At 46.5% G+C, this 27,040-nt stretch overlaps 1 protein-coding gene across 1 annotated transcript in view; it reads left to right on the top strand.

The window, feature by feature from the left end:
* ANXA13 (annexin A13) overlaps window positions 1–27,040 on the top strand; it is a gene marked incomplete at both ends in the record, with an annotated part of 54,709 nt that overhangs the window by 14,218 nt on the left and 13,451 nt on the right. The window contains 5 exons of the mRNA XM_079722323.1: window positions 7,851–7,926; window positions 19,900–19,994; window positions 23,086–23,256; window positions 26,338–26,371; window positions 26,470–26,549. Of these exons, the coding sequence (XP_079578449.1) occupies window positions 7,851–7,926; window positions 19,900–19,994; window positions 23,086–23,256; window positions 26,338–26,371; window positions 26,470–26,549 (456 nt within the window). The remainder of the gene's footprint in view (window positions 1–7,850; window positions 7,927–19,899; window positions 19,995–23,085; window positions 23,257–26,337; window positions 26,372–26,469; window positions 26,550–27,040) is intronic.

Genomic DNA, 27,040 nt, shown 5'->3' with positions numbered 1-27,040 from the left:
GGAATACTGGGAGCAGAGTTTGACAATAACGCCTCTTCTGCACACACACTTTGCCCTGAGAGAGGCTGTCCCTTTTGCCTTGCAAATAGTGATAACTGGCCTTCATTTTTCATTTCACTTCCTATTTTCTCATCATCAAGAACATTTATTGATCCCATGGTCATGCAAGTGGTCCTCAGCTTCCCTGGTCAGCAGACAAGTCACAGGTCTCGACTGGTGTTTCTACTAAAAAAAAACAGCATTCTAATAGTTGAAATGAGCTTTCTATCATTAAAATTTTTTAAATAAATAATTCTGGCAGGAACAAAAAAATGCTTGATGAGAAGTCAATAGTAGAGTTTCTGTATCCAGACTGTGTAGGTTTGAATTCCATTACTTACTAGCTGTGTGACCTCAGGCAATTAATTAACCTCTCTGTGCTCTGATTTTCTCATCTGCAAAATAGGAGGTAATACCTACTTCATAGGGTTGTTGTGAGGCCTGAGTGACTATACGTAAATTGCTTGGACCAGCGCCTGGCCCTTAGCAAGTGCGTTATATTCAGCTGTCATTCTCAATTTGAAGTGTTTCTCCCATAAATTTCTCTTAAACTCTTAGCTCCTGTTACTACTTCTCTACAAGTACAAAATCGTTTCTGATTTAGCAGAGAATTATGTAATCAGCTATTTTAAAGTTGCCACACAAGGCACCATGTCAGGCGCTCATTCAACACTCAGCAGGAATCAGGTCAGGAGGGAAGGAAGTAATAAAAATAACGCTGAGCCCTCACCACATGCCAGCATCCTGCTAAGCACTTTTGATCCATATCCTTAGAACAACCCACAAGAGATAGATACTATTATTACCATCTTTCAGATGGGAAAACAGAGACTTAGAAACCATAGGGAGAGAAATAGCATCACGCCAGATTCAAGGGTAGGTGTCTTGGAACAGGGGGGTTACCTATGTGATCAGAAAGAAGTCTCTCTCCCGAAATGAACCTCAGCATCCCCAACTCTATACAAGGCAAGTTTAGCCCAAACGGCCAATGTTAACTCAAGTACCAGTAACTAGTATGGGGATGGTCATTGCTAACTGCTGAGGAGAATACAGGCATGTCTGAGCCTCTCCCCAGCACGGCCTTCCTTTTGCTCCTGTTTAATGAGACCAGGCCATCGCCTAGTTCTAATCCTGGCCCTCTTTCTAGTCTCCCCAGCCCCCCTCCTGATTCCATGTCAGCTCAAACAGTAGCCCCCTTTAGATAGTGCACAGCGAGGCCTCTGCCCTGTGCTCCCCGGCATTTCCTCGGAGACTTCCTGTCTCAGAGTCTGGATACCAAGCAACCACTTTTAAATATTTACTGAGGAGACTGCAGCCAGACAAGCCTTCTGGGGAGCAAACAATCCAAATGCCACTCCCATTACATTCTGATATTATTTCAGAGTTTACAAATGACCCTTACATCCTTATGTCACCCAGCACCCCACCTCCTACGTGCCACCCACCGTGTGCTTACTGTAATCCGGCACTGTGCTACTGCATCCCGGACACGACTGCATCCAAACTTCACGCTACCCATGAGCTGGTGCACATCCACTGGGAAGATGAGACAACAAAGGCTCGGAGAGATGGGTCAGCTTGCCCGAGGTCCTAGGACCAGCAAGAGGCAAAGCGTAATTGAACACAGTAGGTCTGACTCACGATTACATCAATCATGTTTGTTCTGCAGCGGTGCTGTGACACGTCATAGTAAGCACACATGTACACAGACCCAGAAAGCATCATGCTGTAGTCTCTCCCTGGAATATCCTTTCCCCCACCTCCACCCCTCCTCTTCCCCCTTTTTTTCTGCTTGCCTAACTCCTACTCATCTTTCAAGAACCAGCACACATGTCAACTTCTCCATAAAAATTCCTCTTTCTCCTCTCAGCTATTGGCAGCCAAAGTGCTTACCGTATCATAACGCAATTGTCATTGATCTATTTCCACGTTAATTTCTCTGAGGACAGGGACTGGGATTCATAGACATTGAGTACCCCCTCACCTGGGGTAGTGCTTGCCACACAAGAGATGTTCAGTACTTGTTTGCTGAAGGAAGAGGAGGAAAGAAAAAAAGGAGATGGAAGGAGAAAAGGGAAGAAGGAAAAGGAAGAAGAGAAGGGAGGAGAGGAAGCAGGGGAAAAGGGAGGAACTGTTCAGAGGATGATCTAATTTGCCTGCTGTGCATTGCTTTTTAATGAATTCACGTGTCTCTTGTGGGACAGTATATTCTTATTTTCCAGTCTTGATGTTATCCAAATAGAAGATCAGGTCACCTGATCAGGTCGTACCTACTGATGAGCAGGAGTGTATTTAAATACGGGTGTACTCAGGCTGGATGACCCACCTGGAAAATTTTGGTTACTATATAATGTATAGAGCAACGAGTTTGCAAACACACCCCTCAGCTAACTTTTTCACACACTCCATCCCCAGAGTTTGCTGTGAGTTGGAGGCAGATTTCTTGAAACCCCCTTTCGATCATAAGAGTTAAGCCTTCCTTGAACTGTACTGGCTCAGAAGCCTTTGAGCAGGTGTCTGTTGCTCCACTCTGGCCCTTCTGCCTGGGGGTATCAGATACAGAGCCACGCTTCTTCCTGGGCAGTTGATGTGCTGAAGCTGGCCCATCCCTGAGTCATTTCGGAGTGGGTGTTTTCAACATTCTTTCTGCCCAGGTGACACTGCTTCCTAAGCTCCTAAAATTTCAGTTTATTGTCTCTGCATTCTCCCTCCAGAAAAAATCGTTCATTTGTTTCCTTGTTTTAAATGCAAGAACATGAAAACACAGAAAAGTGAGATGTAGACGCACTAGAAGGAAGAAAAAAACAGAAAAGCTCCCAGCGTAGTCACGCACCAGGCAGTGCCCTTTGTAGAGTTAGGAGTATTCGTTTCATTTTGAGCCTGACACACCAGCAAGATGGCCAGCACTGCACCCGTCTTGTATCTCAACGGGACCCTCACACCCAGGGGTGCGAATTAGCACACTAGCCAGAATGTGGTGTTGCGGTGTCAGCCCAGATCACCTGGACTCCACAGAGCCTGAATTTCTAACCATTTTACTGCCCTGGGTGAAATGCATGCCTGGATCCCAGCTGCAGGCGATGAATGAAAAACTGATACTCAGAGTGCCATTTACAAGGTGAAAACCCCTCAGGCAATATTCTGGAAAGGTCCTTACTTGATCTTCCTTCAACAAATATTGTTTACATTTATTGAGCACGTGCCCTCTGCTAGGCTTCATTTTAGATGTTTTGCATGAATGACTTCATGGAAACTCTCACAAGAGACCTATGAGATAGGGGATATTATTATCTGCATTTTGCCATGAGGCAACCACAGCACAGAACGGTTCCCAAACTTGCCCAAGGCCACAGAAGTAATAAGCCGTACCGCTGGATTCAAATCTAGTCTGACTAGAAACCTATGTTCTTAAAGTTGACTATTATAGCCTCTGTGGCTGCCTATTATAAACATGGGGTCTGGGGCATTGCGAGATAGATAACAGATGGATAGATGGATAGATAGATAGATAAATATATAGATGATATATAGATAGATGATAGAATCTCACAATATCAAGTTTGGAAGATGTCTGTATATTTCTATATGTATACCTTCCAAATCTGTCAAGTCAAAATATGCAGAATCAAAACCCTAAATATCACTACAAGACAAAACCCAAGAGTGGACCCAAAGCAGCAGAGGCAGGACCAGCATGCCTGTGGTTCCTCTAATCTGGCACTGGAAATGTTCTCTCATGTAAGCCTCAGATCTCAGAAGGCAGACACTGCTCCCATTTTACAGATGAGGAAATGGTGGCTTAGAGTTTAAATGGCCCAACTTTACATGACTGCTGAGGGGCAGGACCACATTCAAACTTAGATCCACGTGGGCTCAAACCCAGACTCTGTACTCATTTTTTTTTTTTTTTTTTGGCGGTACGCGGGCCTCTCACTGTTGTGGCCTCTCCCGTTGCGGAGCACAGACTCCGGACGCGCAGGCCCAGTGGCCATGGCTCACGGGCCCAGCTGCTCCGCGGCATGTGGGATCTTCCCGGACGGGGGCAGGAACCCGTGTCTCCTGCATCGGCAGGCGGACTCTCAACCACTGCGCCACCAGGGAAGCCCTGTAATCATTTTTATTAACCTCTAACATCATGTCTTTTTTAATGTGTCTTCTGAGTGTCAATGAAAATGCTGTTTAAAAAAAAAAACAAACAAAACCAAAAAAAGGAATGTTGCCCCATCTCTTTTACGCCTTGTAGTTGAAAGCAGGTGGACTATCCATTTATTTGCCTCAACCCTCACAAACTCAACCCTCTGTCCCCATCCTGGAGTCCCCTGCACCCCCATTTTGTGTCTCACTCACATTCCCGCAGACCTGCTTTATATGGAAGTTCTGCTCAGTGGCCTCAGGTTTCAAACACAAAATCTCCTGATGGGCAAACAGGCTCAAGGCCCCGAAGTCAGCTGCCTGGCCCACTAACAATGAACAATGGAGGTGGAATGTCCTTTCCGTGTATATTCCCGATTAATTCGTTACCCAGATCATCAGAACAAGCCAAGGACACCCCTTGCATCAACACTGGCCATCGCTGATGAATGCATCCATTGTAGACACTATCCCAGCCATGCCAAGGGGAAGATTCCTTCCACACAGACTGTTTTCTTTTTCTCTCTTTCCTTTTTAAATCACATCACATGGTTCCTTCCCTCTGACATCAAATATTCTGCTGTTACTAGGAACAAGATGCAATTCTCTTCTGATAAGGAAAACTAACCAACATGGCTGAGTCTTTCATTCCTAGAAGGGGACGGGGACTTCAATCTGCCCTGCTGAGGGTCATGCATCTGATATAGACTTTTACACTGCTTTATTTGTAAAGCAAAAAAGGAAAAAATTAAGTCTCAATATCATCTTTATTCCTAACATGGGGTTCAACACTCTCCCACTGCACCCCACGCCACCCCAACAGACATTGCTATTATTTTGGACTAAAAGGCATTTATTTTTACTCATTTTTTGGCCTTGGATAAACAAACTGGACATGTTTGGAGGGTCCTTTTCCCATTCCTCTGCTCTTATAACTCTGTGATATTTGTATCATGGAACCATCTTGCTAAAACAGAGAGGGAATGTCATTTCCTACCTGTCAGTCAGACAGTCCTGGTTCGAGCCCTGGCTCTGATTCAGCCGTTACCTGGCCAGCTGATCTTAACCAAGTCTCCTCATGGCTTCTGCAAGCCCTGACAGCACCTTTGAGCAAATGAGGAAAAAGTATTCCTCTGGGGGAGAAACAGCCCTGCCAGCACAGAGCTCGGCAAGTGTATCCCCAGCAAGACCCAGCTCCCACTGCCCTCAGGCCGGGCATAACCTGAACAGCCATTCACAAGTTCACAGCCATTCTCTGTTCCAACTTGTCAGTTGTGAAGTGGGATAGATAATAAGTCCACCAAACTCTTGCACCGATGAGGCTAAAATGACACACAGAATAGTTTATGAAGCCTGTCGCGAGATTTCTGCAGCTCCGGTTTAACTCCACCTCACTTCCTGAGTCGCACCTAATACTCCTGATGAAAAGCAAAGACAATTTACTTCTTTGAGATTGCTACTTCCCACACTCCCACACCCAGAGAACCAGCCCTTTTAGAATGTGATCAAATGGCAGGGTGGGCTTGGTCAGTGTGCAGCCTGTGCAGCTGCACAGGGCCCCACGCTCAGAAAGGCCCTGCTCTTCGTTAATGCTCTGACGTCACCATCTTGAAATTCTTAATCATTTTTGAACAAGGAGCCCTACACTTTCATTTTCCACTGAGCCCCACAAATTACGTCTCTGGTCCTCCCAACAAGCCTTCAGAAGCACCAGATAGCCTTCTTACGGCCCACAAAAGACTGGGAAAGGAACAGGGGACATGCCATCGCTCTGCCGAACACGAAGGCCCCAGTCATAATTAGAGTGTGAGGCAGGATGGTGCACGGGACCCCAGAGCATGAGCTTTAGGAGGCAGATTGAGCTGGTGCAAACCTGCATCCTGCAAGACCACAGACGAATTCCCTAACCTGCCTGAATCCAGGCTTCCTCCTCTGTAAAGCAGACAACAAATGCCTACTCCTCCCTGCGAATGATGAAGAAAGGTCTGTCAATGAAGAAGTTGTCTAGCACATGGCGGGCGCTCAACAAATATGAGTCCCTCTCCCAGCTTGTCTCAGGAATAGATACTTCAAGCTGAGCCAATGGACTACATTCCAAAAGGCAGTGGGGTGAAAGGGGCCCTGAGATCCCTTTGGCTCTTAAGATTATATGATTCTCCATTAACCAAAACCTAGAAGCCAGCCTTCCTCCAGTCCATAGTTATTCAACCTCAATCTTTCTCTCTCTCTTTCTCTCTCTCTCTCTCTCTCTCTCTCTCTCCATATTTCCAACCTTCTGGTCTTTGCTTCATTCTGAACCCATGCTTCTTTCATGTAGTGGACAGCATGGCTGCCAACAGCCCTAGACTCACACTCTGTTGGCTTAGCAAACCCAGCAGGGAGAGACATCTCTCTCTCAATATCTATATATCAACCCAGGGAAAACTCTAATTGACCCTGCTTGGATTACATCCCCACTCCTGAACCAGTCACTAGTGCCAGAGTGACAGGGTGTGTGTCCACCCAAGGGCAGGACGATGGGGCTCAAGCTTCGTGACTGACATCCCCCCGTGAGACCACATGAAATGGGGGAGGGGAAGTCCCCCAAAGGACACAGGGATACCAGGCAGATAAATGCAACTCGTCCTCTGTGCTTTATGTGGTTTACTGCTCATTGCCAATAGGTGCCCAAAGAAATGAAAGGAGGGACAGGGAAATCGGGGAGTGTAGACAGTAGCTCTTAAACCAGCCTTCACTGAAGGATGGGAAATAAGTGACATATGTCATCAAAGACCACCTCTGTGAGGAAAGACAAAGACAAAGAGAAAACACAGGGTGTGTTCAAAGCTACTCGTTGCGTGACTGCAATTAACCTGACATCTTTAAATTTTTAATAGCCATGCATTGATTTTTATGCTTACCTTTTGTTTAGGCAAGCAACACTGTTTTCCACTTCAGTGCTAATAGAAAGTTTCTTTTTGAAAAATAACTTTAAGCAAATACAAAGTAGGTCAATTGAAAGAAAAATAATAAGCAAATAATAATAACGTAGACATAGATAGCTGTGGACATTCAGTGCATGTATTATGCCAATGACTGAAGTATGGGAAACACTAGTATATATATAGAACTTTTTCTCACCAAGGAGCAGTAAAAACTAATAACTCTGCTATTGCTGGTCCATAGGGTTATCTCTGGCAAACTAAATATTATGTCTCTCATTGTGTGAATGGTAAAGCTTTTAGCCCAGATTGTCAAAGCGATCTGTAATAAGATCCTAGAATCCTCAGCTTCTGGCTGACAACACCTATTCTCTAGACATATTGTGTCTCGTGGCGAAGGTTGAAAACCAGCATTCCAGGACATTGGCCCACTGTATTACTCTCTGTTTCAGAGACAGACACACAAAGGTGGGGTTGATATGAAAATCACTTCTCCCAGAGTTGGCCGGGCTGATTGTCCTTGAGAACAGAGGGGGCCATTCTCCGTGGTCATCCAAGTCCAGCTGGATCCAGGGAGTACCAGCCATCTCTCTGGGGCCAGTTTCCCCAGCTGATTTCCACATGTACCCATGTGTAAAGCGGCAGCTGGTCCCTCGTTTGGATGTCTGCTTGGTCTTCCCATTAGCTGCCAACTTCAGCCAGAGATAATTATTAAATGCCTATATTGTCCATTCAACCTTTTCAATTATTTTTTTCTAGGCCAAAGAGAGAAGTCATCAGGGTTTTGATGCTGATAGAGATGCCAAAAAGCTGAACAAAGCCTGCAAAGGAATGGGTATGAAAGATATTTTGTTTGCTAATTTACTACTGAAGTTGATTAAACTTGATCTCATGTCCAACTTTCCCACGATCTTAGGAAGATGACCTCCCAATTATCTCGTATCTTCCAAGCTAAGTTGATCACTTTTAAGGTTCCCTTTATAAAAGTTCTCAAAGTTATAAGCAGATCCTATTACTCGTCAGGATTCAACATCACAGCTAGAAATTTAATATTATGACATTTAATTTGAACTTGAGATGGGGGAAACTTCATGAGAAGTGTCGTTCATACAATTCTAATGTCATCTAAACACTCTGATGCCTTTTATGGGAGCTGGTAGGGAATCAGGGCTGATGAGAACTGGTTTAGGGACCTGGAAGCTATATCTACGAGCAGAGCAAGTGGAGATAAAACTGTGGCCAAGGTTGAGAATCAAGGGGCAACACTGGAGCAACTATTTACAGCCAGGCCTAAGTGCATGGCCAAGGATGGGAGACTAAGCAAGAGATCAGGAGTAAGGTAAACCCAGGAACAAGGTGAGATGAGGGACGGAGCATCTAGGGCTAGGGCCGTGAAAAGAGGCTCTGGAGCCCAAGGAAGTCACTGAAGCAGCTGCATAGCACAGGGAGATCAGCTCGGTGCTTTGTGACCGCCTGGAGGGGCGGGATAGGGAGGGTGGGAGGGAGGGAGACGCAAGAGGGAAGGGATGTGGGAACAGATGTATATGTATGACTGATTCCCTTTGTTATAAAGCAGAAACTAATAAAAAATAAATAAATAAATAAAAAACAAAACAAAAAACAAACAAACAAAAAAAACAAGGTTCTAGTCCCAGAAGCTTGGAAGAAGGTGGAATTCGAAGCTCAGATAGAAGGATTTACCTTGAGTGGGAGGGGGGAAGGGAGGGAGGGAAGACTGAATGCAGAAATAGATACATTCATGGGTGTTGTAAGAGGAGAAGGCTGAAGGTGGTCACGTCTAGTAATGGGACATGGCTCCATGAGTGTGAGGCAAAGTTATCTGCTAAAGACATGGGTCTGACAATGGAGTATGGAGTTTGGGTGATAATTTGGAATACTAGCTCTTGAGTAGAAAAGAAGGCGGAGGTGGCCAGTATCGACTTCTCATGCTGAGAGCCCTACTGAATAAGAGAAGAAAAAGAAGGAGGCGGCCAAAGAACAAACTTACCTGGCTTCAATGGTATCTTAAGTTCTGGAGCTGTACAGACAAGGCAGCTTTACAATAATAGGTAATGTCTATTGAACTCTTTTGCCATACATGTTGCCTGCATTACTTCATTTGACAATAGCAAACCTCATTTAATCCTACTTTTCCAGATGGTTAAAGTGAGGCTCAGAAGGGCTAAATGACTTGTCCAGACTCACACATCTAGTGAGTAAGTGGTCAAGCCAGCATTAAGCCCAGGCAGGAATTAATTTCCTGCTCTTGACCACCAGCTGATGACCTTCCAAGCTTAGGGCAGCTTTCATCTCCATGGGGGCCTTCAGAGTTCTTTAACACACATCTCACATTCACTCAACAAAGCAACAAACACTTATTATTAAGCACCTTCTCTGGAGGGTCATGTGTGACATGTTTAGGGACCTGTACTTTGTTCTGACACAAGGTGGAATCAAGCAAGAATTCATCTGGAAAGCAACATAGAGAGTTGACTGGAGGACGGTGGGAAGGGAGATAGGGGGACAAGTTAGGGGGTGACCAGGGGACAGATGATGAGGCTGCTGGGCAGTGAGTACAGACAAGAAGGAAAAGATCGGAGGCAGTAATGGTCAGACACCACAGGGGCTGGTCGCAGACCAGTCGGCGTGCGAGGTAAAGTGAGAAGTCAGAAAGAACCCCCAGCTTTCTGTCTCAGGGAACGAGATAGGTGTTATCATCCATCAAGAAAAGGAGTATAGGGCTTCCCTGGTGGCGCAGTGGTTGAGAGTCCGCCTGCCGATGCAGGGGACACGGGTTCGTGCCCCGGTCTGGGAAGATCCCATATGCCGCGGAGCGGCTGGGCCCGTGAGCCATGGCCGCTGGGCCTGTGCATCCGGAGCCTGTGCTCCGCAACGGGAGAGGCCACAACAGTGAGAGGCCCGCGTACCGAAAAAAAAAATAAATAAATAAAAATAAAAAAAATAAAAGGAGTATATAAAAAAAAAAAAGAAAAAAAAAAAAAAGAAAAGGAGTATAAAAGGAGCCTCCAGTGTGCTGGTGAAAGTGTAGGTCTCACTTTAGACATGTTGAATTCAAGTGTCTGAGAAAATCCAATGGAATGATCCACATTAGTAGAAATATGTCTAGAACCCGGGAGAGAGATGTGGACAGAGACAGTAGACTTGAGAGACACCAACACGTGGGTGGCGGTTGAAGCTATGGGTGAGGATGCGCTCACCCAGGAAGTCTGTGTAAAGAGAGGAGAGATGCAGGAAATCCCAGCATTTAAAGCAAATGTAAAAGTAAGACTTGGAAGGAGTGGCCAAAGAGACAAGATGGGAAACAGGAGAGAATGTGTCTCCAGAAGTAAAGGGAAAAGAGAGTTCCCAGAAGAAAGGAGTGGGAAACAGTATAAAACCCTATTCACCCTGAAGTCAAGTAAGATGAGGAGTGAGAGTTGGATTTTACAGCTAAGAATAAATTGACCGTCTCTGCCAGAGTGGTTCTCAGCGGACAGCTGGAAGTAGAAGGCTCACGGCCCTTCACTGGGGTGAGAATGGGGATGAGGTCCTATCCCATCAGAGAAGAGAGAGGCTCACAGTTGACAGAATGTGGAGGTGACGGGAGACTAGACACATAAAGAAGGAGTCCACTGAAAGGGAGAGCTTGTAAATACAGGAGGGGAAGGGGGTTGCTGACCAAAACAAGATTTTAGAAAGCCTGGAGGAGGGGGAAATTCAAAACACAGGTATCAGGATTGACCTTGAATGGAAAGAGGAGGTGCGACTGAGAGCTGGAATTGATACATTCATGGGGGTAACAGGAGCAGAATGTTGAAGGAGCTCTGGCCTGGCAACGGGACATTGCGCAGTAAGGTGGGAGGCGAGGTTATCTGCTCAAAGTGTTGGGTTTGACGACGTAGTGTGAGGTCTGAGTGGTGCTTTGGAATAGACGTTGAGTAGAGATGACCAGGAAATGACTGCTGACCCCCTGTGAGGTCTCTGTTGACTAGAGAGACCACGATTTCACATGGGCTCAGTCCACATGGCTCTGTGATTTTCTCCTGCAGCCTGAAGGCAGGACAGGGGAAATGGATGTTAGGTTGACCCCAGGTTTGCTGATCAGGGGTTCCAGAAGAACAAGAAAGTGAGGGCATTTGAGGGGGCAGTACCTTGAGAGAAAAAAGATAGAGGGATCAAGGGGCAAGGTTGATTAATTTCCTCAACTTTATTTTGTTACATCTACTGGGGAACTTTTAATATTCTAGGCGTTGAGCCAAGCACGTTATATACAAAATCTCATTAAGTTATTCTCACAAAAATCCACTTTTCAGATGAGGAAAGAGGCTGTGACAGTTAAGTAACGTACCCAAAGCCACAACCCCGTAAGTGGTGAACACTGGGATCGAACCAATTCCTATCATTGCCTGAAGCACAGAGGCAGTGGGTGGGGACAGGGCTGTTTTATTAAATTTTCCTTTTCCTTATTGTGCTATAATTCACCTAGCATAAAATCCACCCTTTGACAGTGTATAGTTTAGTGGCGTTTAGTATATTCACAGGATTGTGTAATCATCACCTCTAAATCCAGAACATTTTCATCACCTAAAAGAAACCCCACATAGATTCACAGCCACTCCCTTCAGGTCCAGTCAACCACTGGTCCACTTTCTGTCTCTACGGATTTGCCTATTCTGGGCATTTCATGCACCTGGACTTATACAATAGGTGGCCTTTTGTGTCTAGCTTCTTTCACTTGGCATAATGTTTTATGAAGACAAGTGCCAGATTTTTACTTAGAGGTAAATTAGTGCAGATTTACTTTCCTAGGAATGGGTGCTGTGGTAGAATAAAGATGGCCATAAACTCTTTGTGTGACTCCGGAGAAAAGAACTGGGATCCACAGTGGAAGTTCTAGGAAGCCATCTTTTGCTTCTGTATAAGGAACTATCTAACTATAGAACAGTCTGCCTTGCCCAAGAAATGCTGAAGTCCCAAGGGAGCTGGGGTGGGAGACAATCTGGTAGGAAAGTTGTAGAAGGGATTTCTACATAGTAAGTATTGTTCAATAAATGGGTGGGGTGGGGCTGGAAGTGAAGGATGACAAGCAGGCTGCTTGGTTTGGGGGCATCAGAGGAAAGCTCAGCAGAGAGGAGCTGGTCCTTGCTCACATCCTGGCTAATCCTGTATTCGGACAACAGCTGTTGGGAGGTATGTTTGCCTGCAAATGTCAGGATGTTTAGAGTTCTGAGCTGTGCTGAGCGGCTGAGCCAGCCTCACAGGTGTTTCCCTGCTGCCTCTCGAGTGAGGGCCTGGCATCTGGATGTGGGTTGGAGACAGGAGCTGAAGTGGGTGTGGGAATGAGTCAGCTGTGGTTTATGATAAATCCCCAAGCTCTTAGCCACCACACAAGTTTAGTTCGCTAAGCACAGATGGAGCACCTACTGAATGCCAAAGTCATGCAGTGTACTCCTCCCCCTCCTTTGGGTGTGGCCACAAGGCGAGGCCATTCTTGTGCTGGTGACTGTTGGAGAGCCTCTTCTAGGTGCCAAGCTCTATGCTGGGTACCACACGCACATCACCTTGTGTAACCCTACCAACAACCCTGTAAAGTTGTACTATGATGACAACAGATGAGAATGCCGAGGTTCAGAGGTTAAATACTTATCCAAGGTCAAAAAGATATGAGATGAGGGTAGGGTGATTGCAACCTAGGGCCATCTCGAAAAGACATCATTTGGATGAAGGTCTAGAATTCCCACCTCTACGAATAAGAGCAAGCCCAAGCAGAATCGTACCATTGGCAAAATTCGTCTGCAAGACCATGCACCTATTTTGTTGCTATACCAGCCCTGCAAGGTCTGGATTTAAATGTCTAGGGCCATGCTGTCCAATAGCCACCAAGGTGAGGCATACAGGTCACTTTTAATTTTTTTTTAAACAGACCTCTCTCAAACTGCTTTTTTTTTTTTTTTTTTTTTTGGCCACTAGGCACGTGGGATCTTTGTTCCCCGACCAGGGATCATACCCACACCCCCTGCATTGGAAGCTCAGAGTCTTAACCACTGGACTACCAGGGAAGTCCCCATTTTTAATTTTTGAGAAGCCAAATATTTTTTAAATGCAGGTGAAATTAATTTTAATTATACTTTAGCTAACTCAATACTGTATCAAAAATATCATTTCAACACATAGTATCAAAGTTATTCATGAGATACTTGACGTCCTGTTTTTTTTTGTTTTTTTTTTTTCGTTTTTTTATGTGGTACGCGGGCCTCTCACTGCCGCGGCCTCTCCCACCGCGGAGCACAGGCTCCGAACGCGCAGGCTCAGCGGCCATGGCTCATGGGCCCAGCCGCTCCGCGGCATGTGGGATCTTCCCGGACCGGGGCACGAACCCGTGTCCCCTGCATCGGCAGGTGGACTCTCAATCACTGCGCCACCAGGGAAGCCCGATGTCCTATTTTTTGAATTAAGTCTTCAAAAGACCGTATGTATTCTACACTTGCAGAACATTTCAACTTGACCAGCCACGCTTCGAGTCCTCAGTCGCCACATGCATCCACTGTATCAGGGCGAGTGAGGTCAGAGGCCCTAGGCATCAGAAAGATTACGTGCACTCCTCACCCGCTCACCCACCTATGCAAGTCAAAGTAATAAGAATGTTGTACCATAAAATAATATTTGATTCTTACAAATAACATAAAACTGACAATTTCCTTGTTTGTGGTTTCTTTGGTGCCCCTGCTTTCCTGGCTCCTAAGTACCTGCTTGGTCTGGGTCTTGGTTAACCCAGAACCCCCGACGCTGGCGCTGTCAGGCTTTCCTCTCAGGACTCCATGCCCACCCTGTTGCCCCCATCCCAGCAAGGCCCTTCTGAAGATGACGTCTTAATCCGATAGTGTGTGGACCCCAACATTCATTATCCTCTCTGAAATGTAAGAGGATGTTTGTCATTCTCCCTCCGAGAAACACAGAAACAGGGGCTTAGAGGGAAAAGCTGCTATGGAGCTGCTATGGGCAGAGACGGCTGTGGCTGGCTTTGGGGCCTGCTGGGAAGTGGCTCACTCATTAGGCACCAGAGTCCCAGGGGTATCGGGGAGGGAACTTCAAACCCAGAGGTTCCCACCCTGCTGAAACTCAGCTCAGTGTGTTCCCAGAAAATGGCTGGAAGAGCCAAAGCCAGGAGGCCCTGCAGCACTCCCGGGGTTGACAGTCACCCAGTTCTGACCTCTACTGTGTAATTACTGTGTCAGATGAACAGTCAGAGCTGAGGTTCCTTCTTTTCTCATTTTTTTAAAAAGTCTTTCCCAGAACCACTGGGGACTGGTCCCAGTGCCTCAAATCATTGTAAATGTTTACAGGAAATTGTTCCACTGCACAGACTGCTTATATGACACACATACTGTGAAATGTAAAATGAGGTCACTGTTCGGTAAATCGCTTCTCGGTCGGGTAGTGGGAACAGCTCCCTGGATAAACTTGATACCCGGACTCAAAGTGCTCAAGAGAAATCTAGTCATTTCCAGGCTCTCCCCCACCTCCAGGCTGCTGCTGGGACATCCCCAGACTGCTTTGCTCTCTGCTTTCCTTTTAAAAAAACATTCAGGAAGGAAAGTCTAAAAACCCTTAGTTTTAAAATTTTAACTCAATTTTCCTGAATTATGCAGATATGGGTTGACTATAGCGACAGAATAGAGAATTTCCTACTGGTCCCTGCTAAATACAGGCCACGTGAGTAGCACACACAGCTTACAACCATGCAGAGACCAGCTCCATCATAATGCAGTGCAAACCTCTCCATGCATGCATTTACACATTCCTTCACTCAGCAAGTCAAGTCTGATGAATACTGAGAGCCTTCTCTGTGGATATTGCAATGAGCAAAGCCCCCTGCTCCCGTGGAACTTGCAGTGTGGGGTGGCAGAGACAGGAGAGAGGAGGAGGACAGGTAATGTGAGGGACACCGGCTGGTGTCCCAGAAAAGTCCAGTGAGTTGAGTCCTGAAAGAAGAATGGGAATAAAGGTGAGGGAAAAAGCTAAAGATCTTGCAGGCAGAGGGAAGAGCCCAGGCTGTTATTCTGGATTTGAAGGGGCCTAGATAGAAAGGTTTGAAGCAAAAGAGTGAGCCCGCTGATGTGCTCCACAGAAAGGTCACTCTGGAGACTGTGGATGCTGACTGGAAGAGGTGAGAGTAAGACAGGAACACCGTCTGGGGGTCAGCTCTGGCGAATGATACGACAGAGGTGAGGATGGAGAGAGATGGGTGGGTCTCAGGGCTACCAAGGAGGTGAATGTTGAGGTCTTCGTGGTGACAAATTAGATGTGGGGCGAGGGAAAGAGAGAGCGAGGGGTGGGCACCCGCACCCCTCCATTCCTGGCTGGCACAGTACAGCGAATGGGCCACCTGGGAGGCAGGAAGCCTCCTTCCAGAGATGACAACTGTAAGGGTAAAGGTCTGAGATGCGGAGGCCCTAGACCTGGGCTGGAGCAGCCCATGTGAAAAAAAAAAAGTTGGGGGGCTGGATTCAGAGATCTTTTATGAGAAAAAGAAATCCCTTTTGAGGTGAGATTTCGGACACTCCCCTGGTTAAAAAGAAACAATGTCACAGAGGAAGTAACTGGATACACAGTACGCAGGTGAGGCTACAGGGGGAAATGAAGAGGAAGGACAGAAATAAGTGCTGGAAATGAGCCGGAATGAGGCAGGCAACGAACGCTGACTATTTTTGCAAGTGAACTCATCCTAGAATTCTCTGTTTCTCCAACTGGAATCAGAGAGCTAGATCTTCCCGGAACCGTAAAGGTGGAACTAGTCCTTGAGACTAGGTGAACAGTCCACGGACACAGAGCTGGTGGCTGTCCTAGCAGCAGCGCACAGCTCTCTCACCGCTGGGTCAGAGCCATGTTTCTAAGTCCCAGCACTGGCTTTCCAAACGTGGCACTGAGGGCTGGGGCCAGAGTCAAACACCTGAAGTCTTTGCCAGCACCCCTTTTTCTTCCCTTCCCCGTCTCCAGCCAGGCCCCCCTTCACCCCTTCCCGCACCCTTGACCCAGATTTTTCCTGTTCCCAACCCGTCTATCAAAATGCATCTGCCCCGTATTTTGTTCCTTCAGGATCCTGATCTCTCAACGGAACAGGAGCCAACGTACAAGTCCAACTAACTCAATTCCACGGAAAAATTGCCAAGCATGCGATTTACAGGCAGCAGACATTGAGAGGAGGGCTAGGAACAGGTGAATGCAGGAAATCTCCAGACTTTGGGCTGTGAAGAGGGTTTTTTTAAATTCCTTTCTTGAAGTCTTGAGATACTGCTGAGGACAGCGGATGGACTGGCTTCCCAGGGCTGCCATAACAACGTACCACACACTGGGGGGCTTTAAACAGACATTTATTGTCTCTCAATTCTGGAGGCCAGGAGTCTGGAACCAACAAGTCAGCAGGCCATCCTCCCGCAAGGTGCTAGGGAAGGGCCATTCTATGCCTCTCTTCTAGCTTCTGGTAGCCGCAGGCGTTCCTTGGCTTGTAGATGCATCACTGCAATCCTCCGAACTCACACGGAGTTCTCCTGTGTCCCTTCACACCATCTTCCCTCTGTGTGAGTCTCTCTCTGTGCCCAAATTTCCACTTTTTATAAAGACACCAGTTATACTGGATTAGGTCCCACCCTAATGATTTCATTTTCACTCGATTACTTCTGTAATGACCTTATTTCCAAATAAGGTCACATTCTAAGGTACTGGGGGTTAGGACTTCAATGTATTTGGGGGAGACACAATTTAACACATAATAGTAGGTGTCCCGCAACAGCCAGGTTACAAGAGAGGAGTTGGATGGGAGGTCTGCCAGTGCCAGGATGGACAAAGCGGTAATATTCGAACAGAGCTTTACTATTGTCTAGATACGAATTTTTAGAGTCTCTGTCTCATCCTCTCACAGCCCCTATGCGATCAGATTGTCATAACTTCCTTCTACCAGAGAGTAAAAGTGAGACTCGGGGCAGCACTGCCCAATAGAAACACAATGCAAGCCACACATGGAATTTCCAAATTTCCAGAAGCCACATTTTTTAAAAAGTAAAAAGAAACAAGTGAAATTAATTTTAATAATATATTTTGTTTAACTAAAGACATTAACATTCTAACAGGTAATCAGTATAAAAATTATTGAGATAGTGCTTCCCTGGTGGCGCAGTGGTTAAGAATCCACCTGCCAATGCAGGGGACACGGGTTCGAGCCCTGGTCCGGGAAGATCCCACATGCTGCGGAGCAACTAAGCCCGTGCGCCACAACTACCGGCCCGTGAGCCATGGCCGCTGAGCCTGTGCATCCGGAGCCTGCGCTCCGCAACGGGAGAGGCCACAACAGTGAGAGGCCTGCATACCGCAAAAAAAATAAAATAAAAAATAAAATAAAATTAGGGAGTGAAATGAGCACACGCGTACTTCCAAATGATGATTCTGGTGGCAGTGTGGAGGGCAGGCTGCAGAGACCAGAGCCTGGTGTCAGGGAGACTGAGAACAAGCAGCACCTGTTCCGCAGTGACGGGGAATGAAGAGGGAGGAGTCATCTCGTAGCTGAGACAGATGTGGGCGTGGCGGTGTCGGAAAATAAAAGAAACGGAAGGTGGGCCCGCAAGTGACTTTGGATTTTTTAATTCAGGTGATGCCACACACTGAGATGAAATTAACAGGGTGGGGAGTGGATTCAAGGATAGACCAGATGAGCTCAGCTTTAGCTCCATGGGGAATTGAAAGGCCCTGGGATCTCCATGGGAAGCTGGCCACAGGCAGCTGGAAATGAGATCTAAACTCAGGAGGGGTAAGGGCTAGAGGTGCTAGTTTAGGACTCATCAGCCAAAGGGCAATGGTCACGGGTTGGCGTGGGGGAAGTGATGGCCATTAGCAAGGAGACCTGGCAGCTGAGTGCAGAGCGCAGGTACAAGAAGGGCTGATGGAGGATGCTGAGTGGGAGATGGTGGAGGGGCTGGAGGGAGGGACGGGGGGCAGACGCAAAGCACTCAAGCAGAGGACAGTCAACAAATTCCAGTACTGCCGAACAGTAAGGTACACGCGGCAACGAAGAAGAGGGTCTGAGCTGTGCCTCAGTTTCCTCCTCTGTAAATACGAGTGTGAGCCAGAAGACTTCTGACGCTCCTTCCAGCTCAGTCATTGGGGTGACAGCCCAGGGACAGTGGCCTCAGCACAAGCCTTGCGTGGATCTGACACAGCCCTGGGGCACTTGGTCATGTATGCTCCCCAGTGTCCCAGGACCCATGTGCACCTCAGGGCAACCATGGACCCCTACTTGGATTTCATCCTCACAACAGCCTTGTCTATTATCACCCCTATCTTATAGGTGGGAAAACTGAGGCTTGGTGAGGCTAATTATTTGCCTGATGTCATACGGTTTAAGGGATTTGAATCCAGTCCGAAGAAACTGAATTCAGGGTTCGCTGGTCAAATAGTCTTTCTCACCCTCACACCTGCAACACCTGGGTCATCTTTCCAATCCTGTCTCCAGGGTCAAAAAATGATACGTTCCCCTTCTTTCTTAGTCATTATCGTTTCAGTGCTGATCAAATACCTACAATGAACAAGTATTACTATGAACATCAGAAAAAAAATCGTTTTAGGAAGAGTGTGATTCAAAAGAGTTTAAAGCGGAACTGCCCCACATGCTCCCAATTAGGACTTTTCTCCTGAGATTAACAAGCTTATGGATGGGCTTGATACTATAGCAATTTGGGTCTATATCTTTTTTTTTTTTTTTTGCGGTACGCGGGCTTCTAACTGTTGCGGCCTCTCCCGCTGTGGAGCACAGGCTCCGGACGCGCAGGCTCAGCAACCATGGCTCACAGGCCCAGCCGCTCCGCGGCATGTGGGATCTTCCCGGACTGGGGCACAAACCCGTGTCCCCTACATCGGCAGGCAGACTCTCAACCACTGCGCCACCAGGGAAGCCCTGGGTCTGTATCTTAATCTCTTCCACTCCATTTTAAGTACCTGCAGACCAAGGAACATACCCTTTTTTTTTTTTTTTTGCAGTTTTTTGGAGGTATAAGTCACACACCTACAATTCACCCATTTAAAGTGTTCAATTCAGTTGTTTTTAATGTATTCACAGAAATATGAAACCATCATCACAATTTAGAGCATTTTCATCACTTTAAAAAGAAGCCTCCTTACACTTCAGCTATCACACTTCTGCCCACCCCCTCCCCAGCCACTATTCTACTTTCTGTCTCTGTAGAGTTCCCTATTCCGGACTTCCCTATGAATGGAATCATAATATGTGGTCTTCTGTGACTGGCTTCTTTCACTTAGCAAAATGTGTTTAAGGTCCGTCCCACTCATACTGTAGAATGTGTCAGTACTTCATTCCTTTTTCTGGCCAAGTAATATTCCACTGTATGGATACAGCACCTTTTAATTATCCACTGTCCACTGATGGACATTCAGGTGGTTTGCACATTTTGACTATTATGAACGATGCTGCTATGAACATTTGAATACAAGTTTTGTGTAGACATAAGTTTTCATTTCTCTTGCATTTAGGCCAAGGAGTGAAATTAAGGAATAGACCATATTTGTTCCTCTTTCCACTACAGTGCCTAGCATTGTGCTTCATGCAGTGTGAGGCCTCAGTGGGTATTTGTCAAGTGAGTGAAAAGAATACAGTTCTCAGCATAAGATATTAAAGCCAAAGGGTCCACCTAGGTTCCACCAAAGCCTGTGACCACAACCCTGGCTTCCCCAGATTGACTAAAATAAACGTCCATCTTGTTTCTTGCTCATTGTGATTTTGTCTCTCTCTCCTGCACTTCAGGAACTGATGAAGCCACCATCATTGAAATCCTATCAAGCAGGACATTGAATGAGAGGCAACAAATAAAACAAAAGTACAAGACAACGTATGGCAAGGTGACGCCGAGGGTCCTCGGCCGTGTGCACATGGCCTTGGTCTTGACTGTCTCTTCTGCTTCTTTTATGTTCCCAAGTCAGTGAGGACTATCTGTAAAGCTTTATTGAGTTAGCCCAAGAGAAACGAAATGAAACAACTATTTAAAACTTTAATTGACTTCAGAACAACTGAAATGGCCTTGTTAACAGCCTGTAAAATCAATATTGGTTAAGTCATTATTTTTCCAATTGACTTCTTTTTAAGTTGATTCCTCAGTCTTTTTTTCCCACTCATTTGGATTAATTCCACATACTAACTTATAGATAGGCCAGGGATTTGAAAACCAGTTTTCACAGGTGGGTCTTTATGTAAAAATTCTTCATTTATTCAGGTGTCTTCAAGAATGATATATTCTTTATAAGTGATTGTTACAAAAACTAAAAAACCAAAAACCAAAACCAAAAATCCCTCCATTTCGTTAAGCATCAATGCCTTTTCCTTTCTTTGCGTTATCTTTTCTTTCATTCTTCTTGTTGATGGTGTTACATTTAGAAATCTTTAAGAATGCATTAGGCTTTCTGTTTTCTTTATTAATATAGCATGAACACGATTTAACATTTTCTTAATGTCATTAGAATTATCAGTTTGCCAAGTAAATATGAATTATTAGGCTGCATTCTAATCCAAATGTATACTTCCTTTACAGTTTCAATAACTCTATGTATAAATAGATATAGAGACAGAGGTGGATTTTCTTACTTATTTGTCACTGGGGAAGCAACAATCTCTCTAGGCCTTGGTCTCCTCACAAATAAAATGAAAATGGTAATCTGCCTCCCTTCTCAGGTTGCTGTGAGAATCAAGCAGGGTAATGCTGGCACCTACCAGTAAAGGGAGGCTGTGATAGGTATGACTGTTTCCACCTTACAGAGAGAAAAAGTGGAGCTCATCTGTTTAAATGACTCATGCAAAACCACACACTTAGTAAGAAAAAGAACCAGCACTCAGATCTATGTCTTCCATCTCCAGGGCCAGTCTCTACTCCTGAAGAATCCACTGCCATGAGAGGAGCTATTTATTTATCCATTAAACAGTCCAGATGTGCTTTTGCAGTTCTTCTGCTTCCCTCTTCACAATCAGGCTTGTCAATGTCACTCATTGATGACCTTGGTGAAAATAAGTGAAGCTTCAGTTCAGCTGCATTTAATTGAATTGAATGACATTGAACTTTCATCCTTGTCAGCGTGCCTGACTATAGCATCCTCTCAAGTGCTGTGTCTACTCATATCCTACCGATATGGAAAGTCAGATACAGGCATTTTAAGCTTTGGTGTAAAATAAGTGTAAATGGGTTCAAAGTGAGGACTCAGGGGCTCTGTTAAAGTGCGTGTGCTCTAGCGCAAAACTCTGCAATACCTACATCTGCCAATCATTTGCTTACTTTCCAATTCTCAGCTGTGTTTCAAACAGCTGAGACTGCCCAAGAGGTGATCGAGAATCATACCACAAAGTTAGAAGACATTAGAGACAATCACATCTAAAGTCAGCTGAGCTCCAAAGAGAATAAGTAACCCAAGGTGACACAGCTAGTTAGCAGGAAACCAGGATTAGAGCCGAAGAATGCTGAGCTGGCTCCTAGGTCCAAACAGAATGTAAACACACAAGGATTTGTTTTCATCCTTGTGACGTACGAGAGAGGCAGCTGGGATTTCTCTTCTCTACAGTTCTATATAATGCCCATCTGACTTGAAAAAAGATTTCCAGTCTTCAGGTGGATCCACACCAGAGTACTGACCAAAGGCCTGTCTTCACAAGATCAGAGTTAGATGCAGCAACTGCCATGGGATGGAGCCAGTAATATCACAACCTGCTATTAAGACTGCAGATCCCAGGGCCTTGGACAAAAATCTTCTGGGATTTTCCTCCCAGGCCCGGAGCTCAGAGGTTCATTTGAGAAATAGCTGATTTGCCTTCTCTCTGAGAGTTCCTTTCAACATGAAATAATCATCATCATCATCATCACCACTTATTGAACATTGAAAATGTGCCAGGCACTGTGTTCAGTGTTTACAAGGATTGTCTTACTTAATTCTCCCAACAACCTTAAGAAGTCAGTCTTATTATTCTTCCCATTTTTCAGAGAAGGAAACTGACAGTTGGTGAAATTAAGCACATTTCCTAGGTCACAGAGCTACATGACTGTGTTGTTAGACATCATGCCATGGTGCTGAGTAGCCAGGCCCACACCATGCTGTAATTTGGTCTATCAGCTTCCAGTCTGACCCACACGGGGCTGTCTCTGTGTGAAGGTCTTGCTCTGAGGTCCTTCATTTAACTTGGGACATTGATGACTCTAGTTGGACTGAACGCCCATTCTTGATGCTTTTCTCATTAAACCATCAGGTCGGAGGGAGACGGTAGGAGCAGGCGGTCCACCTGTGATCGGAGGAGGCTTTGCCCAAAACAGGATGCCAGAGAGAATTTCATGCACTTCCCTTCCCCCACCTGAGTTCTTTCCCACGTGTGTCCCTTTCAGAATTTAACAAAATGCCAAAGTGACTGTATATCAGGTTTGCCCAGGACAGTCCCTCTTTAATTCCTGTTGTCCCCCTGCAATTATTAATAGTGCCCCCCCTTTCACTGTCAAAAGCATCCCAACTTGGACAATGAATGATCTGGTCTCCTAGAGATGACAAACCTGTATTTCAGTCTTCTCTAGCCAAGTATTTGGAGATGAGTCCTTTATCTTATTGAGGTCCAGTCCACGGGAATAATGCAATACCTCTCCTGCCAGGGCTGTTTTAGGGATCCGTGAGGAAGCTCTCTGAACCCTAAAATATTCTGCAAATGCTGGTTGTTACTGTGATTCATCTTTGGGGTCCCCAGCCCCGAGCAGGGGATCTTCCCTCTGCCTCTCTGCCAGCCTTGGCAGAAGATGGATGGGCACTTGGGTGACGACTGTCCTCCAGAGCAGGTCACTCATGCCTGTAGAGCTCCAGTCTAGATTGTGCCCCGTGTGTCCACGGCAGGTGTCCTGCGGTGGGGAGAGCGGACACCCGTCCCTCTGCTCTCAGCACGTTCCCAGACAAGACTCTCGCTGTCTTCCCACAGGACCTGGAGGAGGTGCTCAAGAGCGAGCTGAGTGGAAACTTCGAGAAGACAGCCTTGGCCCTTCTGGACCACCCCAGCGAGTATGCCGCCCGGCTGCTGCAGAAGGCCATGAAGGGCCTGGGCACGAACGAGGCGGTGCTCATCGAGGTCCTGTGCACGAGAACCAATAAGGTGAGTCCCAGCCGAGCCCTGGACCAACTCCCAAGGGAGCGTCCATGTGCCCATCAGAGGTGGTTACAGCAGCCAGAAGGGAAAGTCCTCCCTGCATTCCACCCACGGGGTGAGCAAGTGTCTGGGCAGAAACGCGTCCACTTGGTTCACACTGGAGAGATCCCTCTTCCAATCTTCTGATGGTCAGTCTTGGTGTTGCTGCTCCTGGCTTGACAGGATAGATCCTTCCAGAAGCACAGTGTCAATCCAGCTTTCATTTTTCTAAAGAGATGCACAGTTTTACATGAAGGAGGAAAGTTCTACTTTACCCTCCCAGCCTGACTTTGCGGGTCTCCTGGTACAAATAATACAGTAACAGTCCAAGCGTGGCTGCATCTAGCAGAGAGCACAAGAACAGGCAGGGGGGTGGGGGGTGCCAGGGGGGGTCCCAGTGAACACCCCCGGGGCCGCCACCACTTCCCCAGAGGTTTCCATGTCCTCTATCCTGTCCTCCCCTGGTCCCTTGGGCACATGCCACCATTTCAGGAGCTGAGAAGGACGTGCGTTAAGGCCCTCGCAGAAGCCCATTCATCTCTGGTTCCAGAGCCCATAAGGGCCAAGGACTTCATCAGGAGAAGAGAGGGCCCACGGGTCATTATCTGGGGACCCCCTGCCTCTTCCACAACACCCATCACATAGAATGGGGAGGTCCAGCGAGGAAATGCCAGGAAAATCCAACATCCTTGAGGCCTCTGGGTAGGAAACAGAAACAGCACTTGGAGCCGATGGCGAGGAAAGCCGCCCCAGTGCCCTGACACTGCAGTGCCGTTTGAGCCCCCGAGCGCCTACCACCTGGGCTGGCTCCTCCTGCCCAGCCTGTGTCGTCCACCCACGTCTCCTGAAGCACCACCAGGCTCCACGCTACAGCTGCAAACCCCTTTCCCGAACATCTCTGGACTTCTCTTCTTCCCAAAGGATAATAAAACCCCTCCATTCGGGGGAGTTTCAGGTTAGGATTGTGCCTTAAGGGAGGGTTAGTGCAGGAGGGCGGTATCAGTTCCGTCCAATCACCACACAACTCTCCCTACTCAATATTCCCATCCTTCCCAGAAGCACCAAAGTCCTAGCGACCAGGCAGCCAATATTTGGGCAGCCTGCCTTGGCAAGAAGGTTAATTGGGTCGTTACTTTTCTTTTTCCTTTCTTTCTTTCTTTCTTATTTATTTACTTACTTATTTACTCATTTATTTATTTATTTATTTATTTATTTATGGCTGTGTTGGCTCCTCGTTTCTGTGCGAGGGCTTTCTCTAGTTGCGGCAAGTGGGGGCCACTCCTCATCGCGGTGCGCGGGCCTCTCTCTATCGCGGCCTCTCCCGTTGCGGAGCACAGGCTCCAGACGCGCAGGCTCAGCGGCCATGGCTCACGGGCCCAGCCGCTCCGTGGCATGTGGGATCTTCCCGGTCCGGGGCACGAACCCGTGTCCCCTGCATCGGCAGGCGGACTCTCAACCACTGCGCCACCAGGGAAGCCCCATGGTCGTTACTTTTCTAATCACGCTTGCCTACACGTGGTTCACCCTCAGCCTAATCTCTTTCAGGTCCTGGTCTCAAACAATGAGCAAGTTCTTTTGTTTTTTTTTCAATCAAATAGATCTGACAGTAAAAAGAAGAAACGCAGGGAGAGAGCAGGCCTGGGTTCAGGCAGATCCTGAGAGTGGGCTGGAAGGAGGAGAAAGGGGAGGGGGCTGCAGAGTCACCGGTGTTCGGCCCCCACCTGCTTCCTCCTCTCTCCCACCCACCAAAGCAACATCGGCCTGGCCCTCATCTCCTGTCGCTCCCTCTCCCTTCTCCCCACCACGGCCCCATGACTTTTATTTTAAACAGTTTATGAGAGACGCTGTAGAGAAACGCCTGCTCTTATACGCTGCTGGTTCAAGTGTAAACTGAGGCCGCTCCCAAGTGGCTCAAGCCATTGCAATATACAGCCGCACCTTGTTTTATTGCGCTTTGCTTGATCGCGATTTTACAAATAGCACATTTGTGGCAACCCTGCATGGAGCAAGCCTATCAGCCCCATTTTTCCAAAAGCATTTGCTCACTTCCTGTCTCTGTGTCATATTTGGTTAATTGTCACAATATTTCAGAGCCTCCACTGGCAGAAAGATGGCGACTTGCTGAAGGTTCAGGTGATGGTTAGAAATTTTTAGCAATAAAGTACTTTTAAATTAAGGTATGTGCATTGGTTTTTTAGATATAATGCTATTGCACACTTAACAGACCACAGTAGAGTATAATCATAACTTTTGTATGTACTGGGAAACCGAAAGATTCGTGTGACTCGCTTTATTATGATACTCATTTTATAGGGGTGGTCTGGAACCAAACCCACAATCTCTCCAAGGTGTGCCTGTAAAGCAGTTCTTCCTGGCACACACCCTAGAGAGAGACTTGCACTCCTGTACACAGCAAATTGTTTACTGAGTGCAGCCTTGTTTGAAGTAGAGAAAAACTGAAAACAGCCTAAATGCCCATCAATCAGAGGCTGGCTAAATAAACAGGAGCTTACTGTAGGATGGAACCTTTTGTATCCATTTAAATAAAACACTAGGTGACTAACTAATGTGCAAGCATAGCTGGACCTCCAAAACCTATTACTGAGTGAAAAAATAAGTCAAAGAACAAACAATATGAACAGTATTCCACTTTTTGAACACATACGCAAAACAGTTCTATATATTTGCGGTAGCACAAACATACGTATACAAATGTAAAGGGAAAATATGCACTGAACTTCTAACACTGGCTACCTGGGTGGGGAAGGGGGGAGTGAGATGGGGTGAAGGGGTAGTGACAGAAGATGTTAGCTTAGCTGTAATGTTTTCACTTTTAACTAAGGATGACATGTGCTAAAGGACTCCACACAGCTGGGGACTTGCTCTAGGCCTAGACCTTGACCTGTAGGGACAACCCCCTCTGGAGCAAGTCATAAAGGCATCCTGTGTCCAGAGACAAGCTCCTGCCTCTTCCCTTTGCTTGTCTCTGCCTATATTATTGATTAACCCCACCTTGGAGTACTGATTTTTTTTTATTACCTCTCCTAGGAAATCATCGCCATTAAAGAGGCCTACCAAAGGTGTAAGTGACCGTTTGTTCTGACTTTAAAGAATGTTCCTTCCAAAATACCTCTGGGGGACTAAATCTGCTTTCTCTCCTCCTTTCTTCTTCCCCAAAAGTATTTGACAGGAGCCTTGAATCAGATGTCAAAGGTGATACAAGTGGAAGCCTAAAAAAAATTCTGGTCTCCCTGCTACAGGTAAAAGTAAAAAGGTCTAACCTGCTTTATGATCTTGGGAAACAGCCCTTGGCAGCATGGGACCATGATGAAAAAGGCAATTTAGATGATAAACGTTTCCTTCTTTTATTAAAAATGTTACTGAGGGATCATCAACCTGTGTTCTGTCAACCCAGCTCTTGTGAAATTATTCAACGGGTATTTTTCCCATCATAACAATCCGCCTAGTCATTTGCAGTTTACAATCCCTTTTTTTTTTTTGCGGTATGTGGGCCTCTCACTGCTGTGGCCTCTCCCGTTGCGGAGCACAGGCTCTGGATGTGCAGGCTCAACGGCCATGGCTCACAGGTCCAGCCTCTCTGCGGCATGTGGGATCTTCCCGGACCGGGGCACGAACCCGTGTCTCCTGCATTGGCAGGCGGACTCTCAACCACTGCGCCACCAGGGAAGCCCTACAATCCCTTTTTGTTAGTGAGTTATCTCATTAAGCATCATCACCTCACTTTGCCAGT

Source organism: Hyperoodon ampullatus (assembly GCF_949752795.1).
Source record: "Hyperoodon ampullatus genome assembly, chromosome: 17".
Taxonomy (NCBI): domain Eukaryota; kingdom Metazoa; phylum Chordata; class Mammalia; order Artiodactyla; family Ziphiidae; genus Hyperoodon; species Hyperoodon ampullatus.
This window is presented reverse-complemented; position numbering and strand designations above follow the sequence as displayed.